This window comes from Gopherus flavomarginatus, chromosome 9, assembly GCF_025201925.1.
Source record: "Gopherus flavomarginatus isolate rGopFla2 chromosome 9, rGopFla2.mat.asm, whole genome shotgun sequence".
Lineage (NCBI taxonomy): Eukaryota > Metazoa > Chordata > Testudines > Testudinidae > Gopherus > Gopherus flavomarginatus.
Window position 1 is genome coordinate 114,691 of NC_066625.1, and position 23,983 is coordinate 138,673.

At 43.2% G+C, this 23,983-nt stretch overlaps 1 protein-coding gene across 7 annotated transcripts in view; it reads right to left on the reverse strand.

Moving 5' to 3' along the window:
- UNKL (unk like zinc finger) overlaps positions 1 to 23,983 on the reverse strand; it is a 147,270-nt gene that overhangs the window by 101,983 nt on the left and 21,304 nt on the right. For all 7 annotated transcript variants that reach the window (XR_007776295.1, XR_007776294.1, XM_050967631.1 and 4 more), the window contains exons 4-6: positions 16,381 to 16,514; positions 6,978 to 7,113; positions 5,673 to 5,790 (exon numbers count right to left, since the gene is read on the reverse strand). Coding sequence is in view for 5 of the 7 variants with exons in the window: in XM_050967631.1 (XP_050823588.1) it covers positions 5,673 to 5,790; positions 6,978 to 7,113; positions 16,381 to 16,514 (388 nt within the window). In the remaining 2 variants the exon portion in view is untranslated. The remainder of the gene's footprint in view (positions 1 to 5,672; positions 5,791 to 6,977; positions 7,114 to 16,380; positions 16,515 to 23,983) is intronic.

Sequence of the window (23,983 nt, forward strand, 5' to 3'; positions counted from 1 at the left end):
ATGGTCGCAAAGTGCACCCTGATGGAAGAGATGGCCAGCCCCTGGTTCTTAAGATGAAGCAAGTAATCTAAGATAGATTGTAAGGAGGACCACAATGGAGAGATGCTACACTCAGACACCCAGTGGGAGAACCTCATCCACTTGGCCAGGTAAGTTGCTCTGGTGGAAGGCTTCCTGCTTTCCAGGAGGACTTGCTGGACCTCATTAGAGCAGGCCAGCTCCTCCAGGTTCAATCACTCAGCATCCACTCTGTGAGATGGAAGAAGGCAGGGTTGAGGTGTAGGAGGCACCCGTGATCTTGTGAAATCAGATCCAGTCGGTCAGGAAGGGGCCAGGGAGCGGATGCTGCCAGGTCCGTCAGCGTGCCAAACCAATGTTGGTGCAGCCACACTGGGGCAAATCATGATGACTTGGGCCTTGTCTCTCGATCTTTGACATCACTCTGCTGATGAGCAGGATCGGCTGGAACACGTACATCAGGTCCCCTGACCACAGAAGGAGAAAGCTGTCTGAGAGGGAGCCCCTGCCCACACCCTGCAGGAAACAGAACTGATGACATTTCCTGTTCTGTCTGGTGGCAAACAAGTCCATTCAGGGAACTCCCCCCCTCTGGAAGAGCGATCGGACTAACTCCGGATGGAGTGACCACTCGTGGTGAGAGAAAAAGGACCTGCGGAGGTGATCTCTGGACTGGGAATAGACTGTCGCCAGCCACTGCTGCAATGGTTGCATTCTGAGCCTTGCATGACAGACGACATATGTACATGTTTCCATGTGGCCGAGCAAATACAGACAAACCCGGGCCATGGTCAGAGGGAATGCAGAGACCCCATGATGAGGTCCATCATTGCCTGGAGCCTCTCCTGCGGCAGAAATGCTCTGGCGCAGGTGGAGTTGAGCACCGCTCCGATGAACTCTATCCTTTGCACTGGAACTAACAGGTTTCAAGAGTAGCAGCCATGTTAGTCTGTATCCACAAAGATATCTGTATCTGTTCACTAGATACCATTACCTTAGGCTTGAATAGACTGGGAGTGTCTGAGTCATTACACACATTGAATCTATTTCCCCATGTTAAGTATCCTCACACTTGTCAAGGGTCTGAAATGGGCTATCTTGATTATCACTACAAAAGATTTTTTTTCTCCTGCTGATAATAGCTCATCTTAATTAATTAGCATCTTAGAGCTGATTTGGCAACTTCCACCTTTTCATGGTGTGTGTGTGTGTGTGTGTGTGTGTTTGTGTATGTGTGTCTTCCTGTTATATGTTCCATTCTATGCATCCGATGAAGTGGGCTGTAGCCCACGAAAGCTCATGCTTAAATAAATTTGTTAGTCTCTAAGGTGCCACAAGTACTCCTGTTCTTTTTACTGGAACTAACGTTGACTTTTTGTCGTTCACCAGTAGGCCCAGGGACCAGCATGTGACCTGTAGCACTACAACGTCCCTTTGGACTTGGCACCTGGAGCGACCTTTGACTAGCCAGTCGTCGAGATATGGGTATATTTGAATACCCCAACTCCTGAGGTAAGCTGCTACCACTGATATGCACTTGGTAAACACCCTCGGTCAGGTGTCAGTAGGCCGAAAGGGTAGTGGTCCAATCCCACCGTGAAGCATAGGAAGTGTCTGTGTCCTTGGAAAATCACTATATGAAAGTTATAAGCTATAAAAAAAACTATATGCATCCTTCAAGTCAAGGGTGGCATACCAGTCTCCCGGATACAGGGAGGGGATGATGGAGGCCAGGAAGACCATGTGTAACTTCAACGTCTTTAGGTATCTGTTGAGATCTCGCAGGTTCAGTATGGGTCTTAGACTGCCCTTGGCCTTTGGGATTAGAAAGTACCGGGAATAGAACCTCTTGTTCCTGTATTCATGAGGAACCTTCCACTGCTCCCAGCTGTAGCAGGCCCTTCACCTCCTGCGCAAGGAGACTTTTGTGAGAAGGGTCCCTGAAGAGGGACAGGGAAGGGGAGGTTGGAGAGGGGACAGAAAGAAACAGGAGGGTATAGCCCAGGGCCACTGTTTTGAGGACCGAGCAGTCTGAAGTTATCACGCTCCATGCAGGGAGAAAAAAAGAAAGGCGGTTGGATAAACATAGGGAGGATGGATCTGGGGTACAGTCTGGTAGGTCACCCTCAGGGGCACCCTCAAAATGCCTGTTTGCCACCCTGTCTGTTGTGGATGGCACCTGACTGGGTAGAGGGCAGAGGGCGGTGGCTCTGGTGACATTTGTAGCCTCTGCTCTTCTTATGAGCTGTTTCCTCCCTGGGTTGGCTCCCTTGACCCTGTGGCTTGAACTGCTTATGGGCCAGATGTGGGACATAGAGCCCCAGGCTTTTCAATATAGTACAGGAGTCCTTTAACCCGTGTAATTTATTGTCTGTCTGCTCAGCAAACAGTGCCTGGCCATTGAAAGGAAGATCCTGTATCAACTGCTGGGCCTCCGTCGATAAGCCTGAGAGAAGGAGCCAAAACACCCTTCCAATGGAGATGACTGAGGCCATGATGCATGCTGTGGAGTCTGCCAAATCCGAGGCTGCTTGAAGGGCCACCCTGGCCACAATCCTACCCTCATCGAGGATCGCCCAGAACTCTTTCCTGGTGTCCTTGGGAAGCAAATCTTTAAACCTAGCCAGTCTCAACTGGCGGCTGGAGGAGGAATAAACTTTGTGTCCGAACAAATCTCAGGCGTAGCTCCCAGTTGGCCTTGCCTCTCCTGGCGAAGATAAGGAAGAAGCCAGTGCTGTGGGGTCTGCCACATCCATAGGTGGTCCAACCAACTGTTCCCCAGGGTCCGTGAGAGCCTAAGGGGTTCTTCCTTTGGGAACATCTGTTTCCGGAGGAGGGTGGGATACCAAGGCCGATGGGTTGTACAAGGCACTCGCCACTGACCTAAGCCCTTGGGAAGGCTGGGTAAAACCCCATGGGTTCCACAGGTATCAGGCAGCTGGCCACTGGCCCTAGGGCCATGGAGCAGTCAGAGGTACTGCCAACGTCGAGGGTACCACCGGCGCTGGGGTTTGGCCTGCCAGCAACAATTCCTGCCCAGTGTCGGAGCTCAGTGATGAGTGGTAGCTCTTATGAAACCATGAACAGGTGGATTGGCAACCCAGTTTGCTGCGGTGCCGATCGGTGCACCTCGATAGGGAGCTCTCTGCTTGGGACTAGTTCCTTTTGTGGGTCCTCGGAGACCAGTGACATTCAGCGGATTGTCGACGGCATTCCAGTGATCTATGCCTCACATTGCTCAACTGGTACCAGGATCTGGAGCAGGTCAGTCGCCAGGAAGACCTTCTTAGCGACCAAGAGGATCTGTTTTGTGGTGACATGTATCAGTGAATTGAAGACTGGCGACTCCGCTCGATCGACTCTGTCAGGCCCGTGAACAGTACCAGGTCATGGGTGAAGTGCTGGGCCAGTCTCACTGCTGTTGATGCCAGGAGAAGCACACTTCTACTGGTCTGTGCCAGGTCACCGGCAAGACGCCTCTCAAGCCCTATGGGCACTGCCTTGAGTCTGGAGACTGAAGAGGGCTGCGCCAAGCCTGCCTTCCTGCCTTCAAGGCCTGGTGGCTCAGTGCGGGAAAGCGCTGGCGAGACGTCCCTCATGAGGGAGGGTGATACCACTGAGATGAGGACTTACGAAAAGGTCCCAAGGCAGGTTTACCCCTGGATCAGGGTACTGCCAATGTGGGTTGCACCGGTAGCGCTAGGATATCCTGTGCTGCCTGCAGGGCCTCGGGGATCAATGGGACCTCTAACTGACGAAGGCCCGTGTCACTGTCCAGTGTGGCAGGCATGGGTTGGTGTGGGCTAGACCGCTTGACCTGAGCTTGGGCCTGACTCCTGGTTGGAGGTACCGAGCCACCCTCCTCGGGTCTTGGTTCCCCTCCTGCCCTCTCCTTCCGCTTGAGGGATGCAGGAGACCTTCCTCTCCCGGCCTTCATTTGCCATTTGGCAGGTGCCAGAGAGGGGCATCAGCGTTGGTCCGTCGAAAGCGCCGGTGGAGCATTCCGAACCAATGCTGCGGTGTTTGGGGCACAGTCGGACCTCGATTGCTCCGGTGCTGGAGTTACAGCTGCCTTCACTAGGAGCACTTTGAGACGAATGTCTCGCTCCTTCTTAGTCTGAGGTTTGACGGACATGCAGATACAGTACTTGTTGCTTATATGCGACTTGCCCAGACACCTTAGATAACTTATGTGGATCGCTGATGGGCATCGGTTTTTTGCAGTGATTGCAGGGCTTAAAGCCTGGGGACCGGGGCATGCCCCATCCCTAGGCGGAGTTCCATTCATGACTAACCAAGTAAAACCCACTAACACACTAAGCCTGGTAGTAGGTGGTGCTGGAGAACTCTTTAAGATACCACTCCTCCCTTTCTCTCTCTCTGGACTGTGCTCTGTCCTTGAAGCAAGGAAGAAGGAATAGCCTAGGGGAGGACAAGTATTTCTTCAGAAACAGCACTGCTGGGTGCAGTTCCGATAAGGCTACCAGGGCTGGTGCTGGGAGGAAGGATGAAAGTAGATCTTCAAACACATATCTCGGCACCAAGGAGGAGTGGGTCAGTCAATGGGTGCCAGGATAGGTAACAAGACACCTATTGGTGCTGACTTTGGTACTGATGTTTAATCTCAGGCTTTTTTCCCTGTCAGTGTCATGCCTCTGCCGCTTCAAGTCAAGCAGGGTTTTGAGGACTTTACCCCAGATTTTTTTTTATTATTTATATAATCATAGCACCTAGAAGCCCCAGTCATGTGCTAAGGGTGTACAAACACAGAACGAAAAGATAAACAGTAAGAGGGAACTAAGGGAGGGTCAACGTACTGTGACTTTTGGAGCCATGAATACAAGGGCATAAAAAAATTCTAAGCTCATGTGCATGAGACCCATGCATACCTACAGTGGAATCCACACTGACAGAAAGAATTTTTGTTTTCTTCTCTCTCCTTCTTCCATTGGTCTATTCAATTTCCCCCAATCAACTGCAATGAAACCTTCCTGCTACTGTGATTATACCACAGAGGTTTACCACAAATGATTGTGATGTCACAGAAGTCACCATTATGACTTGACTGCAGGATCAAGAAATAGGCTGAATAGTGAAAAGGATTGCTTAAACCCAAATCTTACACCTTGGGGTTAAGAAGCATGGCAAAGAGAATTACAAATCATATGAAAATGTAATCTGATCCATGTCCAAATATTGCAGGAGACATTATGAAGTTAACTTCTCTTTCATAATTAGAGTTCTAAAAGATGCTAGTAGGTGACTAATGTAACTGTACAAATGATATTCTTAGCAAAACTGTTTTAAAGCAAATATCTGCACCTAATTCAACTACTGCATGAACGACTCTCCAGATTCCATACAGCTCTGGATAAAATATATCTACTTTTAAGAAGACGTGAAGTTACAGCGCTCTGAAGACAGATCACAGACAGACTTCAGAAATAAAATTGCTAGTATTAGTTAGCACATTAAAAAAGGCAACTTAAAACTGTTGCAGAAATCTTGCAACTTCTTTAACAGAACAGAAAACTAATTAGATGTACTATGAGATATGCTCATATAAGCGAAACATATGTCTATTTCCATTATTAAGATAAACCATGTTCAATTTAACACGCTTAACAATGGGGAAAAACAATTTCAATTCTTACCTCAGGATGGAACTGCTGTTCAGTACGAGAATGGCAATACTGACAGTTATCCCCATTTTCACACTTAGAAGGTTCACCCCACTCATCTGCATGTTTTACACTGGGGCAAGGAGTAGACCTGGAAAAAGTGAAATCCAAAAATGTATTTGCACTAATTCCCCAGCAGCAAACTCAAATATTTTCCCATTAAGTCCAAAGTAGCATCTCAGCTGCTGAAGCCCACTGTTTCCACTTCTGCAACAGCAGCTTATCACCAGAGCCAGACTTTGAGGCCAGCAATATTATGGGAGCTCTTTGGGCAAATGCTCTTTTGGTCAAAGGATGCTTACTCCTGGGGGAATTCTGCCCCCCTTGCCCAGAGACCTGCACCCCTCCTCCCCACAGCTTAGCTGCAAGGCCACCCCTTTCCTAAATACCGCCACCCCACCCTAGCCCATACACCCAACTCCTACCCTCAGAGCCCAGGGATCCAGCAGGAGAAACAGCCCGATGCTTGGTCCCAGGCTTGCACAGAGTTTCCTGCACACCGCCCTCTCCTTCCCTCAGGGCATGCAGGGAACTACAGCTGCCAGGAACCCTCTAGCTCTCTCCCCCTCCCCACCACAGCATCTTCTATAAGCGAGCTGGGCTCTGCTGGGTCCAGCAACCCCTAGTGGCAGCCAGCAGCACTGCAGCCCATTTCTGCGCAGGTAAGGAAATTATGTGCAAAAAACATTAATTTCTGCAAAATTCAATTTCTCTTATGTTTTGTGATGGTTACTTACAATCATGAGATTATTAGGCCAATCCCATCAATACTGCACTACTGAACTGAGGGTACAGAAACTGAAAAACTACATTTCTCAGGCCACCAATTCATACTAAAAGTCAAATGTCAGTATGTTTTTTACCAAAGTTTGGTTATGAAAGTATTGCCTGAGGAAAGGAATTTGTAGCAGGAGGAATCAGCTAAATCCAGAAGTTATCAGCAGTCCTTTTGTCTATTAACAGCAGCTGAAGGAGGAACAATTGAGATTCTGAAGGAGGTGCGAGGAGATGCAGAAACTGTTTCACCTCCTCTCAGGGAAGACTGATGTTTTAGTCACATTATAATTACTTTCCTAATCAGGGCTGTCCGATCATTCTGAAGTTTGTTTCCTATAGTTTTATGGGGCTTGTCACAAAAATCTAATACTGTTAAACTAGGTATATTCAGTTGCACTGTTAGTGTAATCCAAAAAAATAAGTCCCCTAATAACTGTTCTATTGATTCATGGGGATAGACCCATAGTTAGGAAAGCATGTTCTTAGTATTTATTTATGCACCTGTATTTGAATTTTCTGGGATTCCGTCTTCTATCTCGGCTGTTGTGATAATGGGGACATGCATAACCCTGGCGGCAGAGTCTAGGGGGTTTGGTGCATTGTTCTGTCTTGTAGCCAGCTAATACAAAATTAGTATCTGTAAACAGATTAACAAATTTCAAATATATGTTAACACTTTACCTTTCATTTACAATATCTTTAATGAATCCAGGTACCAATAAAATCCTTGAAAGCAATAAAGTTTCACTTTTCTTTTATATAAAAATCACACATCACTAACGCTAAGATTTTATCATGGTTATTTTTAGTAAAAGTCACAGACAGGTCTTGCACAATAAACAAAAATTCACGGAGTCCGTGACCTGTCCCTGACTTTACTAAAAATAACCACAGGTGGGGCTAAGGAGGAGGGAGGAATAGAGTCTCATGGGGGGTCAGGGGGGCTCCCGACAGGCCAACATCCCTACCATGGAGGGAGGCACAGTCCTGGCTCCAGTGGCCACAGCAGGGGGTGCAGCCTTCCCCCTCTAGACCCTCCCCCTAGAGCTGGCTGCAGCTTCAGGACAAGGATGTATGGCCCTGGCTGCAGCCCCCACCACAGCCCTGGAAGTCATGAGAGGGGCACATAGCAGTTGAGGCCTGGGCTGGAACCAGGACCCTGCAGCAGAAGCAGAAGACATCATGGAGGTCTGGTAAAGTCACAGAATCCGTGACTGCTGTGACCTCTCTGACTAAATTACAGCCTTACACCTCACCATTCCCAAACAATTAGGATGAGACCTGGATTTTATTGTTATTAGGTAGTCTGACTAAAGCTTTATCATTTTTATATTGAATACAAATTTTACCATCACAATAAGCACAAATAAAATACTAGCAGAATCCTAACACAACACAAAATGTCCAGAAGCTCTCGATGTAAGTAATTTTTATTTTTTCCCAGTATTCTTCATACAGTCTCAGAAATGTTAAAAGCAAAATAAAAATAAGCTCTTCAATATTAAACATTTGAAAATACATTATTCATGGCCTCTCCATTCCAATGCATCTCGCAACTTCGCTGTTATCATTCATATCCCTTTCAAAATCCCACTTCTTCCATTAGGCCCACAAATGCTAAGCTACATCAATACAATTCAATCACATCCTTAATATACAAAGTATTTTTCCAAAGTAATTTTCCACCCAACAGTGATTATTTTTAAAAATGAAAGAAAAAAATGGTTCAGTTATTTTCAGTTTCAAAGAGCAGGGGAACAGTACATTTTTGCCATTACAAAAAACAGTTGCAATAGCTCTACTGTTCTCAGTGGATGGTGGCAGAAATATAAAATCTGGTAGACACGTTTTTGTCTTTTTTGCTCTTCATACAACAAAAACAATGTGAATAAACCACCCAGACAGAGATGGGCCCCAAATAACCATGTTTACTAAATACATATAAACATGCCAACCTATCTACATACACACATACATGTTGCTGTGACTGGTTTCTGGCAGCTTCTAAAACACAGAACATAGTGAGCACCATAAAGGACAAAAACTATATAAAGGGACACTACTTTATTCCTGTACACTAAAACATAATCCCTAGGACATAGATGTGCCTTTTGGTCATCTGGTTATAGTCCCTTTAGATCTGGATGAATTTTTGGACATGTCCATTGGCTTTTGTTTTACAACAATGTGAAGGTTTTTACTACATTTGTTAGACTAATGACTTCCCAACATCTATTAGATTTAGACTGTAAACACCCATGTAGCATGGAGAAGGAAGCTACCTGACTCAAATTTAGAAAGGGCCAGAGCTGGACCAGGATGAGGGCGGGAGGAGGTCATTACTCACTTTTACCATTAAAAAAACAAGGAAGTTCAATCCAAAAGAACTTTGACATGTAACATTACGTTTGAGAATTTAAATTTATTAAGAGTCAGGGTATTCAAAGTTACAGCTCCACAGCAACTTATGTACATGCAGAATTCTGAGTTATTTTAAAATACTGCTAAGGCAAATGCTTCATATCTGCTAAAAGGTCAAAGTTATGGTTACCGTGGAAATTCTCCTATATTATCTTACTTGTACTGAATATTATAATCTTTAATTTAAAAAAGGAAAATTATGACTTCTTAGTTATACTGCCAAGCAAACTTAGTATCAAACCCTATTTGTCACAACTTCCTCCCTTCCTCGCCACCAAGATTCTTCTCCAAGAAGCTATCTGAAAAACAAAGCTGAGAATCCACTTTGCAGTAGATGCATCCTCTTTGGAACACAGAAGCACAGGAATTACCACAATGGATCATAAAGCCCTAGTCTCCTCCAGGAAGACCCTACAGACAGCTTTCTGCTAGCTGCTGCTTTCCCTGGAGACCACCTCTAGTTTCCGGACTCCCACCTGCTCTTTACCTGACTGTCTCTCACACTCTGTCCATCTACGGCCAAGCACCTCTAAACTTTTAATTGTTTTTAATACCTCTTGGAACTATGGAGAATTAACAGAGCATTTGGATGAAAAACAACACTATATGTTTTGCCAATATTTTAAAAGGATAAACCAAAGGACCCAGATAACTACAGACCACTTTGTCTGTTATCAGTCCTGGGCAAATTTATGGAAAGACTGAATTGGGATGCAATCAGTGAAGAATTAAATGATGGCATCATAATTAACATCTATCACCACTGTTTTATGAAAAATAGGTCTTCTCAAACAAGTTTCACATCACTTTCTGATGAGATCACATCTCTGATGAATAAGATACTTAATATAATGGACATAATATACTTAGACTTCCATAAGACATTTGACATGGCCCAGCATGCCACTCTGATAAAAAAAAACAGCACTATACCAATATCAATGTAACTCTTATTAAATGGAGTAAAAACTGGGTTAACTGATGGATTTCACAATGTAATTGTAAATGGGGAATTATCATCCCATGGGGATGTATCTAGTGGAATTATACAGAAAACTGGTTTTGGACCAATGCTATTCAGTATCTTCATTAATGATTAGGAACGAAATATAAAATTTTACTGGTAAAATTTGAAGATGACACAAAAATTGGTATAGGATGGTTTTAGAATAGAAGGGATAAGGTTAGTTTAGCCATGTGTTTTGCAGCTTCTGCAAAACATAGGTGGTTAACAAATGTAATAAGAGCTTGAAAATAATAGGTTCAAAAGTTAGAAGGAATGTCTAGCAAAACAAGTGTTGAGAGGATGCTGAATTTGGAAAGTGGCTAATGACATAAAAGAAGGTTATTAGGAACGAGGCCTCTAAAATTATAGGACATGGTAACAAATCAGTTCTACCGAACAAAAAAGCAGCGTGTTGTGATAAACTGATAGCTACCTTTAACACACCCATGTTATCTTAGAATATGGACATGTGTAACAAGATAAAATGCCAGGTACAACTAGCTTTAAGATCCATACATTTAAAATAATCTGAAAGAAAGAGGTATAACTGCCATATCTGGTTTTACCCAAGGCCAGGAAAAGGGTAATAAGAACATAAGAATGGCCATATTGGGTCAGACCAAAGATCCATCTAGCCCAATATCCTGTCTTCTGACAGTGGCCAATGACAGGTGCCAAAGAGGGAATGAACAGAACAGGTAATCATCAAGTGATCCATCCCCTATAGCCCATTCCCAGCTTCTGGCAAAGAGAGGCTAGATACACCATCCCTGCCAATCCTGGCTAATAGCCACTGATGGACCTATCTTCCATGAATTTATCTAGTTCTTTCTTGAACCCTGTTAGAGTGTTGGCCTTCACAACATTCTCTGGCAAAGAGTTCCCCAGGATGACTGTGCATGGTCTGAAGAAATACTTCCTTTTGTTTGTTTTAAACCTGCTGCCTATTAGTTTCATTTGGTGACCCCTAGTTCCTGTGTTATAAAAAGGAGTAAATAACAACACTTCCTTATTTACTTTTTCCACACGAGTCATGATTTTACCCAGCCCCAAAGTGGTCAAAACCTGGTTTCCAGATAAGATGATGACTTTTTGTTTTGATTTGTTGCACTGTATAAAAGAACCAGGCTTGAGAGGAGTATTTATCAGATCTCACCTGATCATGATGCAGCAAGCAGTATGAAAGGGTTATCTCCTTTCCTAAGTACTCTGATCAAATGCTTATGAATGTCTGTTATTATGTGGATGCAGGAATTGTTTATTGCTTAAACAACTGTATAAATACCATTTGGCCTTTACATTTAATAAAGGAATTCATGGTTGAGCTGATGTCATAGTGATATATTTTATACTAATTCTATAACAGTAATTCCAACAATTGGTGAAATGGTAAATGATGGCAGGGACTAGTCAGTTATACAGAATTATATGGATCATGTAGTAATGCAGACTCCTTTGAAAAAACATGCATTAAATACAGCCGAATGCAAGGTCATACATCTAAGAATAAAAAATTTAGGTCACATAAGGAGCAGTACTGTATCCTGGAATGCAGTGATGCTGAAAAAGACTTAGAGGCCACAGTAGATATCCAAACTGAACATGAGTAATGCTTCGAGTCTTTCACAGAGGTCACAGAAATCACGGATTCCGTGACTTTCCAGGACCTCCGTAATTTCCACAGCTGCAGCAGCTGACCCCAGGGCCGCTCGAGTAGCTGGGGCGGCCCTGGGGCAACTGGGCCCGGGGGCTGCCCCAGAGCAGCAGCCCAGAAGCAGCAGTGGCGCCTTGGGCTGCCCTCTGCCCGGAGGAGCAGCAGTGTCCGCTGGAGCACCCCTCCCCATCCCTAGCACCTAAGATTTAGTTAGGGGTATTTTTAGTAAAAGTCACAGACAAGTCACTAGCCATGATTTTTTGGTTATTGCCCATGACCTGTCCATGACTTTTACTAAAAATACCCGTGACTAAATCGTAGCCTTAAACATGAGCTCTCAGTGTGATGCTGTAACTAAGAGGTTAAACATCATCCTTGAATGTATAATCAGGGGAATATCAAGTTAGGAATATTAATCAATCATGCTTAACCTCTTTGTTACCATGGTGAGACAATTACTGGAATACTGTATTCATTTCTGGTGTCCTCACTTCAAAAAGCATGTGGAACAATGGGGAAGGGCTCAGAAAAAAAGAGTTATGAGAACAATTCAAGATCTGAAAAATTCTGCTTTACAGTGAAAGACAATTTATTTTCTGCACTTCATAACTAGTATTTATGAATATACATTTTTGAAAGTAGACAGCTCTTTAATATACTGTAAAAAGGAAAAACATGATCCACTAATGGAAGCTAAAGCTAACCACATTCAAACTAGAAATAATGCTCAAATTTTTTAACAGTGAGCATAATTAAGCACTGCAACAATTTACCAAAGGATGTGGTAGATTCTCCATCATTTGAAGACTTTAAAATCAAGACTAGATATCTTTCTAAAAGACATCTACAGTTCAGCTAGATATTACAGGCTAAATGCAGAAATTACTAGGTGAAGTTCTTTGGCCTGTATTATTCAGGGATCAGGCTAGACAATCAATGGTACCTTCTGGCCTTAAAATCTGTTAATCTAGTCCAATATTCTCTCTCCAACAGTGGCCGGCACTGGATGCTTCACAGGAAGGTGAAGGAACCCCTGCAGCAGACAAGGTGTGGGGTAATCTTCCCCTATTAGGTGTCATCAAAACTCAAAGAGTTAGAGATTAGTTTAGTTTAAACCCTGGAGCATGAGGTTTAATATACCTTTGAAACACTGTGCTAGCAACAATTAACAACAACTTTGGATATTCCTGTTAATCATATAAATGTACAGGCCCCACAATTCTCTGAAGTGAAGACTGATCCAAAGAAGTCATTTAGCCTCTAAGCAACATCCTTATCTTCCTTAATTGCTCCCTTTAGCTCCTGGTGATCCAGGAGACTAATTATTTTGCAGGTTCCTGCTTCTGATATACTTAAAATAACCCCTTGTTTGTTATACACACTTACCTATTTGTTCTTCAAAATCCATTTTAGACCTTCTAATTTCCTCTTATATATCGCTTGCTGTAATTTATATTCCTGTTTATTGATTTCACTAGGATTAGGTTTTCAAATTTTGAAGTATTATGTTTGGCTTCTCGAACCTTGCCACTCTGCTACAGTGGTTTTCACCTTGTCTTCCTGGCTCCCCTTTTGTCCAATGGGCATGCCTTCTGAGACTATTATTATTTTGTTTTAAGTAGCAATCATGCCACTTTGCTTTACGTTTGACTTTAGGGTCTTTTTGACTAACCACCTCATTGTATTGAGATCTCCCTTTCCAAGGTTTAATGTCACTTAGTCACTTTTTGGTACATTTCTCCCAACAAAAATCTTGAAAATTATGTTGTGGTTAGCATTACTGTAGTAGCTTAGCTACTGTTATTTTCTGAATCAACTCCTGAGTGTTACTTATTTGAAAACAGCCACTCCTCTTGTGTGCTCTGAAACAATCAGAGTACAGAGAAATTTTTTCTCTCAGCTTTGTCCCGTTTTACTATTTCGTCTGTTTATATGCAGGTAGTTCAAGTCTACTCTATTCTAACTAGTTATTTGGCCCCAATGCTATAGCATCTAAACACTTCACAGTCAATGTATTTATCATCACAACTGCCCTAAGGGGAGCACTGTTATCTTCATTTACAAATCAGGAACTGAGATAAAGAGAGACTAAGTGACTTGCCAAAGGTGTCTCCGGGAGTTTGTGGGTGGAGCAGTGAACTAAATCCATTGACTCATAGACTCTAGGACTGGAAGGGACCTCGAGAGGTCATCGAGTCCAGTCCACTGCCCTCATGGCAGGACCAAATACTGTCTAGACCATCCCTAATAGACATTTATCTAACCTACTCTTAAATATCTCCAGAGATGGAGATTCCACAACTTCCCTAGGCAATCTATTCCAGTGTTTAACTACCCTGACAGTTAGGAACTTTTTCCTAATGTCCAACCTAAATCTCCCTTGCTGCAGTTTAAGCCCATTGCTTCTTGTTCTATCATTGGAGGCTAAGGTGAACAAGTTTTCTCCCTCCTCCTGATGACACCCTTTTAGATACCTGAAAACTGCTACCATGTCCCCTCTCAGTCTTCTCTTTTCCAAACTAAACAAACCCAATTCCTTCAGCCTTCCTTCATAGGTCATGTTCTCAAGACCTTTAATCATTCTTGTTGCTCTTCTCTGGACCCTCTCCAATTTCTCCACATCTTTCTTGAAATGCGGTGCCCAGAACTGGACACAATACTCCAGTTGAGGCCTAACCAGCGCAGAGTAAAGCGGAAGAATGATTTCTCGTGTCTTGTTTACAACACACCTGTTAATGCATCCCAGAATCACATCTACTTTTTTTTGCAACAGTATCACACTGTTGACTCATATTAAGCTTGTGGTCTACTATGACCCCTAGATCTCTTTCTGCCATACTCCTTCCTAGACAGTCTCTTCCCATTCTGTATGTGTGAAACTGATTGTTCCTTCCTAAGTGGAGCACTTTGCATTTATCTTTATTGAACTTCATCCCGTTTACCTCAGACCATTTCTCCAATTTGTCCAGATCATTTTGAATTTTGACCCTGTCCTCCAAAGCAGTTGCAATCCCTCCCAGTTTGGTATCGTCTGCAAACTTAATAAGTGTACTTTCTATGCCAACATCTAAATCGTTGATGAAGATATTGAACAGAGCCGGTCCCAAAACAGACCCCTGCGGAACCCCACTTGTTATACCTTTCCAGCAGGATTGGGAGCCATTAATAACTACTCTCTGAGTACGGTTGTCCAGCCAGTTATGCACCCACCTTATAGTAGCCCCATCTAAATTGTACTTTCCTAGTTTATCTATAAGAATATCATGCGAGATCGTATCAAATGCCTTACTAAAGTCTAGGTATATCACATCCACCGCTTCTCCCTTATCCACAAGGCTCGTTATTCTATCAAAGAATGCTATCAGATTAGTTTGACACGATTTGTTCTTTACAAATCCATGCTGGCTATTCCCTATCACCTTACCACCTTCCAAGTGTTTGCAGATGATTTCTTTAATTCTAGAAAATCCCATGATAGCACCCTGATCCCTGGACCTCCTTCTCTCTCCACTTATTTTGTTAGATTTTGCTGCCTGTGATCTCACTGAACATAGTGTGCTCAATTTCCTTTTCTTGATAAAGAGGCCTATAGTAAAGCTCTACTAATATAGTTACTTTCTTATAACTTGGGATTCATATTCCTTATAGATTCAACTGTGTGGTCCTCTCCACTCAGCATCTTCTTCTTGCCCAATTTTACAGAATTCTTTAGAACAGAGACAGGCACCCTATGGCACACGTGAGCTGATTTTCAGTGGCATCACACTGCCTGGGTCCTGGCCACCAGTCCAGGGGGCTCTGCATTTTAATTAAATTTTAAATGAAGCTTCTTAAACATTTTAAAAACCTTATTTACTTTACATTCAACAATAGTTTAGTTATAGATTATAGACTTATAGAAAGAGACCTTCTAAAAACGTTAACATGTATTACTGGCACGTGAAACCTTATATTAGAGTGAATAAATGAAGATTCAGCACACCACTTCTGAAAAGTTGCCGACCCCTGCTTTAGATACTCACTACTCCCCTCATCTTTCTTTCCTGTATAATTGTCTTCCCCTTTCATAGTGTAAATATTACAAATCTACCTAAAACAAAGAAACAAAAAACTTTACTCTTGAAGACTTGAGGTATTGCAGCAGTTTGTGTTCTGTCGGTTGCAAAGTAGCATTTGGGTACAACCACTAATGTTCTGCTGATTTTAAAAATTCATGGCTATGTAACAAATGACGCCAGTACTGAAAATCACAACCAGACTAAAAGCTTAAAGAAAACAAGAGCAATTGGGCTTATTTTAAGTGACCTGTCAAATTACTAAATTTACAGTAATATTAGATTTTAAAGAACTCACTCAAAGCCTAAAACAGGTAACATTTGTTTGTTTTGTTTGTTTGTTTATCAAGTTAAGCAAAAGATGTGTCTTTAAAAGTTGACTAAAAACAAAAATCAAAAGAAGATTCAGGTGACATCAGTATCATTTGGCACAAGATAGTTGTCTTACTGACTTTAAATCAGGAAAACATGTATCAATTGCCTCAAAATAGCCACAGTTGTACTGAGTGAATGAAAAAAGGTTTGGTACAAAAGAAATACTTGCAATAGACAGGAATTTCCAATATGCAATTTGAATATAAATGGGCTTGACTGCATGATCAAACATCCATATTATTGTGTACACACACACACACACACACACACACACACACACACTCTCTCTCTCTCCTTGATTCAAACTAACTTTTGAAACTTCTCCAATAAAAGTCCAAACAGGTCTAGACAGATATAGAAACAGTGATGAGAAGACAAAATATAGAACATTACCCAGCCACCTTGGATCCTCATTAAGAATTTTTTCAATCATTGCTTGGCTAGCTAAAATTCCTGGCTGTAGGTCAGGGATGTTTTCTCCACCTCCTAGCTGCCCATTCTGTAAGGCTTCCTGTGCCTGAAGTTCCCTGAAATGGAGAACAGAAGACAATTTTACCATATTGTGTATCTCCATTAAACTTCCCAATTGTGGATGAAATCCTGGCTTTATTGAAGTTAGCAGGAGTTTTGCCATGGACTTCATGAGTCTAGATTCCATGCCAAGCCTCACAAAGCCTTATTTGAAAAACTCAAATTGTCTTGCCTTGGCATTGTTACATGGACTGATGCTGGTGAAAGCATCACAACAAAGGATAATTAAATATGTTAACAAAGGGACAGGCACAAGGCAGAAAGCCATAATAACTGGTGTGAGGTACAACTGCATCTAACATCTTAATCTGATAAAGAGGACTGTCAACAACACACTAAATAAATTAAAAAGATGGCAGAAATACAAATACAGCATAAATAAGAGATCATTTTAGACAAAAATAAGCTAATATAATGTGGCAAAACAAAGATTTTCAATAGCAGAAATTTGGAAAGCTACAGTGATAATGAATGGCAAGGCTGATACAACTTTCTGATGGGATATTGCAGTTAAAAGTTAACATGCTTTGTGGCCCTTATATCGACACATCATATCTTGGACAGGAAAAAATGTAATTCCTTTCTCTACCATTTCTATGACACCCTACCTATTATTATTTGTACTCTGGTAGCGAATAGGGGCGCCCAATCATGGGTCAAGGTCCCCAGTGTACAAGTACAAAAAAAGCCCTGTTCTAATGTGCTTACAGATTTACAATTTTTATTTCTGCGCACCTCACCAAAAAGAATTACGTTTATCGTTCTCTACAGTATATTTGGAAGGAATCCCTGGAGGAGCAATAAAACTTACTAAGCCAGAAGGAGCAGCATATAAAATGTAAATACAGATATTAAATGCCCTTTTAAATAGGCATTCAGTTACATAACAGTTTTCACATACTGGATATGAAGGGTATACACAACAACAAAGAAGGAAGAAAAATTACTCACCTATAAGTGGAGCTTACTTATATTATCAGTAAGAATCTCCATTCTCATGGAAGGTGCAGTCACATTCCATCAAGCCCAGACCACTGCAGAAACTTGTACCATTAAGGCACAGCACAGATTTCTTCTAGAGCAGTGGAATATCCCAGGCAGGGTCACATCAGGAGGAAATGTCATCCCACATATTCTCAGTTCTCCCCATGTGAATCTTAAGAGACTCCAGCTACAAGTAACTAGCTATTTTCTCCTTCAAGTATCATTGTTATACATCATAGAAATCACAGAAATGTAGGACTGGAAGGGACCTCAATAGGTCATCTAGTGCAGTCCCCTGCACTGAGGCAGGGCTAAGTTTATCTAGGCCAGCCCAGACAGGTGTTTGTCTAATCTGTTCTTAAAAACCGCCAATGATGGAGATTCCACAACCTGCCTAGGTAATTTGTTCCAGTGCTTAACTACCTTTAGGAAGTTTTTCATAATGTCTAACCCAAATCTCCCTTGCTACAATTTAAGCCCATTATTTCTTGTCTTCAGTGGCTAAGGAGAACAATTTAATCACTGTTCTCTTTGTAACAACCTTTTATGTACTTGAAGACTTACGTTATTCCTAAGTCTTCTCTTCTCCAGACTAAATAAACCCAATTTTTAAAATATTGCCACATACATCACATTTTCTAGACCTTTAATTGTTTTTGTTGCTCTCCTCTGGACCTTCTCCAATTTGTCCATATCTTTTCTGATGTGCTGCCCAGAACTGGACGCAGTACTCCAGATGAGGCCTTATTAATGCTGAATAGAGTAGAAGAATTACTTCTCATGTTTTGCTTACAACACACCTGCTAATTCATCCAAGAACACTATTAACAAGTTTGGGACATTCATCTTGGCTGAGAGCAATAACAAACCTCTGGAGAGGTGGAAATGACTCACTGTATAGATTGTAAACTGAACATCAGATATTGAGACAAGGTCAAGAGATAATGCTGCATAAAGGTAGGAACTGGCATCTCCATATATTTCTACAACTGGCACATTCCAAAGCAATGCCTTCAAGGCCATCTTGGATCTAATAAATGCACTCTGACATCTTCAGGGACTGGATCTCATGGCATGTTTCTATAGAGGTTTGATCTGCTTTGAAAGGTGTTGTGGAAACAGTTTGGATCCTAACTATCACTATAAACTACAAATCTAGTATATTTTATGGAATAATTTTGTTCTTTTAAGGCCATAGTCAAGGTCCTTCATAGCATCTAATATATTTAAATTGACCTCCCTTTATACTAAAAGAGTTTGGGGAAGAGAAGTAAAATGAGGATGTGATTCAGATGAAAATCAAAGGCCATTTTAACAATTAATTTGGGATGAAGATGTCCTCCTCATCTTCTTCCCTTTGTCTCTCCTCTGTTTATACTGGTAAATCTTCAGGGTTTGAACTTTCGCATTACTTGTTCATAGTACAATAATGCCTCAATCTTGATCAGAGACTCTAGGTGCTCTTGTAACAAATAATAAAAATAATCAAAGGCTGTATAACAAACAACACAGGAGCAGCCGTGTTAGTCTGCATCCACAAAAACAAGGAGTCCGGTGGTACCTTAATGACTAACAGATTTATTTGGGCATAACATTTCGTGGGTAAAAAAACCCCACTTCTTCAGATACAACAATTAAAGCCTGGAACTTGCTTACTTTTTTGGCTAATGTTATCACCACAAGGTCCATCAGCACTAGACAAGCCACAGAAGTAATTCTCTCCCAGAGTCTCATTTGGAGACGATGGGTACGTCTACACTACGGGATTATTCCGATTTTACATAAACCGGTTTTGTAAGACAGATTGTATAAGGTCGAGTGCACGCGGTCACACTATGCACATTAATTCGGTGGTGTGCGTCCATGGTCCGAGGCTAGCGTCGATTTCCGGAGCGTTGCACTGTGGGTAGCTATTTCGTAGCTATCCCATAGTTCCCACAGTCTCCCCCGCCCCTTGGAATTCTGGGTTGAGATCCCAGTGCCTGATGGGTCAAAAATCATTGTCGCGGGTGGTTCTGGGTAAATGTCATCACTCATTCCTTCCTCTGGGAAAGCAACGGCAGACAATCATTTCGCGCCCTTTTTCCCTGGATTGCCCTGGCAGATGCCATAGGACGGCAACCATGGAGCCCGTTCAGCCTTTTTTTTTTTTTATTTTTTTTTTTTTACTGTCACCATATGTCTACCTGATGCCGCTGACAGAGGCGATACTACAGCGCTACACAGCAGCATTCACTTGCTTTTGCATGATAGCAGAGACGGTTATCAGATTTGGTTTTGGTGAGCAGTGAGGACCTCGTAGAAGAAATGGTGGTAGGGGACAACCTTGGTTCGAGTGATCATGAGCTGATTCAGTTCAAACTAGATGGAAGGATAAACAAATGGAGATCTGGGATTAGGGTTTTCGACTTCTCGAGGGCTAATTTTAAAGAGTTAAGGAAATTAGTTAGGGAAGTGGATTGGACGGAGGAACTTGTGGATTTAAATGCGGAGGAGGCCTGGATTTACTTTAAGACGCAGCTGCGGAAATTGTCGGAAGCCTGCATCCCAAGAAAGGGAAAAAAAACCATGGGCAGGAGTTGTAGGCCAAGCTGGATGAGCAAGCAACTCAGAGAGGGGATCAGGAAAAAGCAGAAAGCTTACAGGGAGTGGAAGAAAGGCGGGATTAGCAAGGGAAGCTACCTTGGTGAGGTCAGAACATGTAGGGATAAAGTGAGGAAGGCTAAAAGCCACATTGAACTGGACCTTGCAAAGGGAATCAAAACCAATAGTAAAAGGTTCTACAGCCACATAAATAAGAAGAAAACAAAGAAAGAAGAAGTGGGGCCACTATACACTGAGGATGGAATGGAGGTTAAGGATAACCTAGGCATGGCCCAATATCTAAATAAGTACTTTGCCTCAGTTTTTAATAAGACTAGTGAGGAGTTTAGCGATGATGGAGGGATGATAAACGGGAATGTGGATAGGGAGGTGGATATTACCGCAACTGAGGTAGAGGCCAAACTTGAACAGCTTAATGGGACAAAATCGGAGGGCCCGGACAATCTCCATCCGAGGATATTAAAGGAACTGGCGCATGAAATAGCGAGCCCATTAGCGGGAATTTTAAGCAGTCGATAAACTCGGGGGTTGTGCCATACGACTGGAGGATTGCTAACGTAGTTCCTATTTTTAAGAAAGGGAATAAAAGTGATCCGGGTAATTATAGGCCTGTTAGCTTGACGTCTGTAGTATGTAAGGTCTTGGAAAAAATTTTAAGGTAGAAAGTAGTTAAGGACATAGAGGTCAATGGTAATTCGGACGAATTGCAACATGGATTTACTAAAGGTAGATCGTGCCAAACCAATCTGATCTCCTTCTTTGAGAAGGTGACGGATTACTTAGATAAAGGAAATGAGGTAGATCTAATTTACCTCGATTTCAGTAAGGCGTTTGACACGGTTCCACATGGGGAACTGTTAGTTAAATTGGAAAAGATGGGGATGAATATGAAAGTTGTAAGGTGGATAAGGAACTGGTTAAAGGAGAGACTCCAGCGGGTCGTATTGAAGGGTGAACTGTCAGGCTGGAAGGAGGTCACTAGTGGAGTCCCTCAAGGATCGGTTTTGGGACCGATCTTATTTAACCTTTTTATTACTGACCTTGGCACAAAGAGCGGGAATGTGCTAATAAAGTTTGCGGATGACACAAAGCTGGGGGGTATTGCTAACACGGAGAAGGACAGGGATGCTATTCAGGAAGATCTGGACCACCTTGTAAACTGGAGTCATAGTAGTAGGATGAAATACAATACTGAAAAGTGCAAGGTCATGCACTTAGGGATTAATAATAAGAATTTTAGATATACGTTGGGGACGCCTCAGTTGGAAGCTACAGAGGAGGAGAAGGACCTTGGGGTATTGGTTGATAGCAGGAGGACTATGAGCCGCCAATGTGATACGGCTGTTAAAAAAGCGAATGCGATTTTAGGATGCATCAGGCGAGGTATTTCCAGCAAGGATAAGGACGTGTTAGTACCGTTATATAAGGCGCTGGTGAGACCCCATCTGGAATAGTGTGTGCAGTTCTGGTGTCCCATGTTCAAGAAGGATGAATTCAAACTGGAACAGGTCCAGAGACGGGCTACTAGGATGATCCGAGGAATGGAAAACCTGCCTTATGAAAGGAGACTCAAAGAGTTTGGCTTGTTTAGCCTGGCCAAAAGAAGGCTGAGGAGGGATATGCTTGCTCTATATAAATATATCAGGAGGGTTAACATTAGGGAGGGAGAGGAATGATTTAAGTTTAGTACTAATGTAGGCACAAGGACGAATGGGTACAAACTGGATATTAGGAAGTTTAGACTTGAAATTAGACGAAGTTTTCTAACCATTAGGGGAGTGAAGTTCTGGAACAGCCTTCCGAGGGAAGTAGTGGGGGCAAAAGACTTATCTGGCTTTAAGACTAAGCTTGATAAGTATATGGAGGGGATGTTATGATAGGATAGTTTAATTTGGGCAATTGATCTTGGATTATCACCAGATAAGTCTGTTCAATGGTCTGCGGGGAGATGTTGGATGGGATGGGAACTGAGTTACTGCAGAGAATTCCTTCTTGGGTGCTGGCTGGTGAGTCTTGCCCACATGCTCAGGGTTTAGCTGATCGCCATATTTGGGGTCGGGAAGGAATTTTCCTCCAGGGCAGATTGGCAGGGGCCCTGGAGGTTTTTCGCCTTCCCCTGCAGCATGGGGCATGGGTCGCTTGCTGGTGGATTCTCTGCAGCCTGAGGTCTTCAAACCAATTTTGAGGATTTCAATAACTCAGTCCTGGGTTAGGGGTTGTTATAAAAGTGGATGGGTAGGGTTCTGTGGCCTGCCTTGTGCAGGTCAGACTAGATGATCATATTGGTCCCTTCTGACCTATGAGTCTATGAGCCTGCTGCCATTGTAAATTGGCAATGAGATGACGGTTATCTGTCGTTCTGTACTGTGTGCTGCTATCATGGGTGCCCCTGGCTGACGTCGGCCGGGGGTGCAAAGGCAAAAATGGGAATGACTCCCCGAGTCAATTCCTCCTTTATGGTATCTAAAAATAGAGTCAGTCCTGCCTAGAATATGGGGCAAGTGTACTAGAGAACCAGTGTATCAGGGAGCACAGCTGCTCCATGTCAGATCCCGCAGAAATGACGAGCTGCATGCCATTCACGGGGGTTGCCCCTGCAACAACCCCACCCGTTGCTTCCCTCCTCCCCAACCTTCCTGGGCTACCGTGGCAGTGTCCCCCCCATTTGTGTCATGAAGTTATAAAGAATGCAGGAATAAGAAACAGTGACTTGTTAGTGAGATAAAATGAGGGGGAGGCAGCCTCCCGCTGCTATGACAGTCCAGGCAGGACATTAAGCGGTGCGGGGGAGAGGAGCCCAGCATCCCGCTGCTATGATAGTCCAGGCAGTATAGAATCTTTTCTTTACACAAGAAAGGGAGGCGGCTGATGGAGCTCAGCCCCCAGTTGCTATGATAAGGACAGTTACCAGCTGTTCTGTACCATCTACTGGGAATGACCGGGAATCATTCCTATTTTTACCCAGGCGCCCCCGGCCAGCCTCACCTGAGGCCAGCCAGGAGCACTCACGGGCTGATGACAAGGACGGCTAGCAGTCCTACTGCACCATCTGCCACCGGGGAGGGGAGAGGAGCGGATACTGCTCTTCACTGCTGCAGCATCGCATCTACCAGCAGCATTCAGTAGACACAGGGTGACATTGAAAGAAGTCAAGAAACGATTTCTTTCCCTTTTCTCTCACGTGGGGGGGGGGGAGGGAGTAAATTGTCGAGCTATACCCTGAACCACACCGGACAATGTGTTTGAACCTACAGGCATTGGGAGCTCAGCCAAGAAAGTAAATATTTTTCGGAGACTGCTGTGGACTGTGGGATAGCTGGAGTCCTCAGTACCCCTTCCTCCCTTCATGAGCGTCCATTCTTTGGCTTTCCATTATGCTTGTCACGCAGCACTGTGTAGCCTGGAGACTTTTTCAAATGCTTTGGCATTTCATCTTCTGTAATGGAGCTCCAATAGAACAGATTTGTCTCCCCATACAGCGATCAGATCCAGTATCTTCCGTACGGTCCATGCTGGAGCTCTTTTTGGATTTGGGACTGCAAACAGGAAATGAAATTCAAAAGTTCGCGGGGCTTTTCCTGTTTACCTGGTCACTGCATCTGAGTTCAGAATGCTGTCCAGAGCAGTCACAGTGGTGCACTGTGGGATAACACCCGGAGGCCAATACCGTCGATTTGCGGCCACACTAACTCTAATCCAATATGGTAATACCGATTTTAGCGCTACTCTTCTCATTGGGGAGGAGTACAGAAACCGATTCAAAGAGCCCTTTATATCGATATAAAGGGCCTCGTAGTGTGGACGGGTACAGCGTTAAATCGGCTTAACGCTGCTAAAATCGGTTTAAACGTGTAGTGTAGTCCAGGCCTATGAGAGC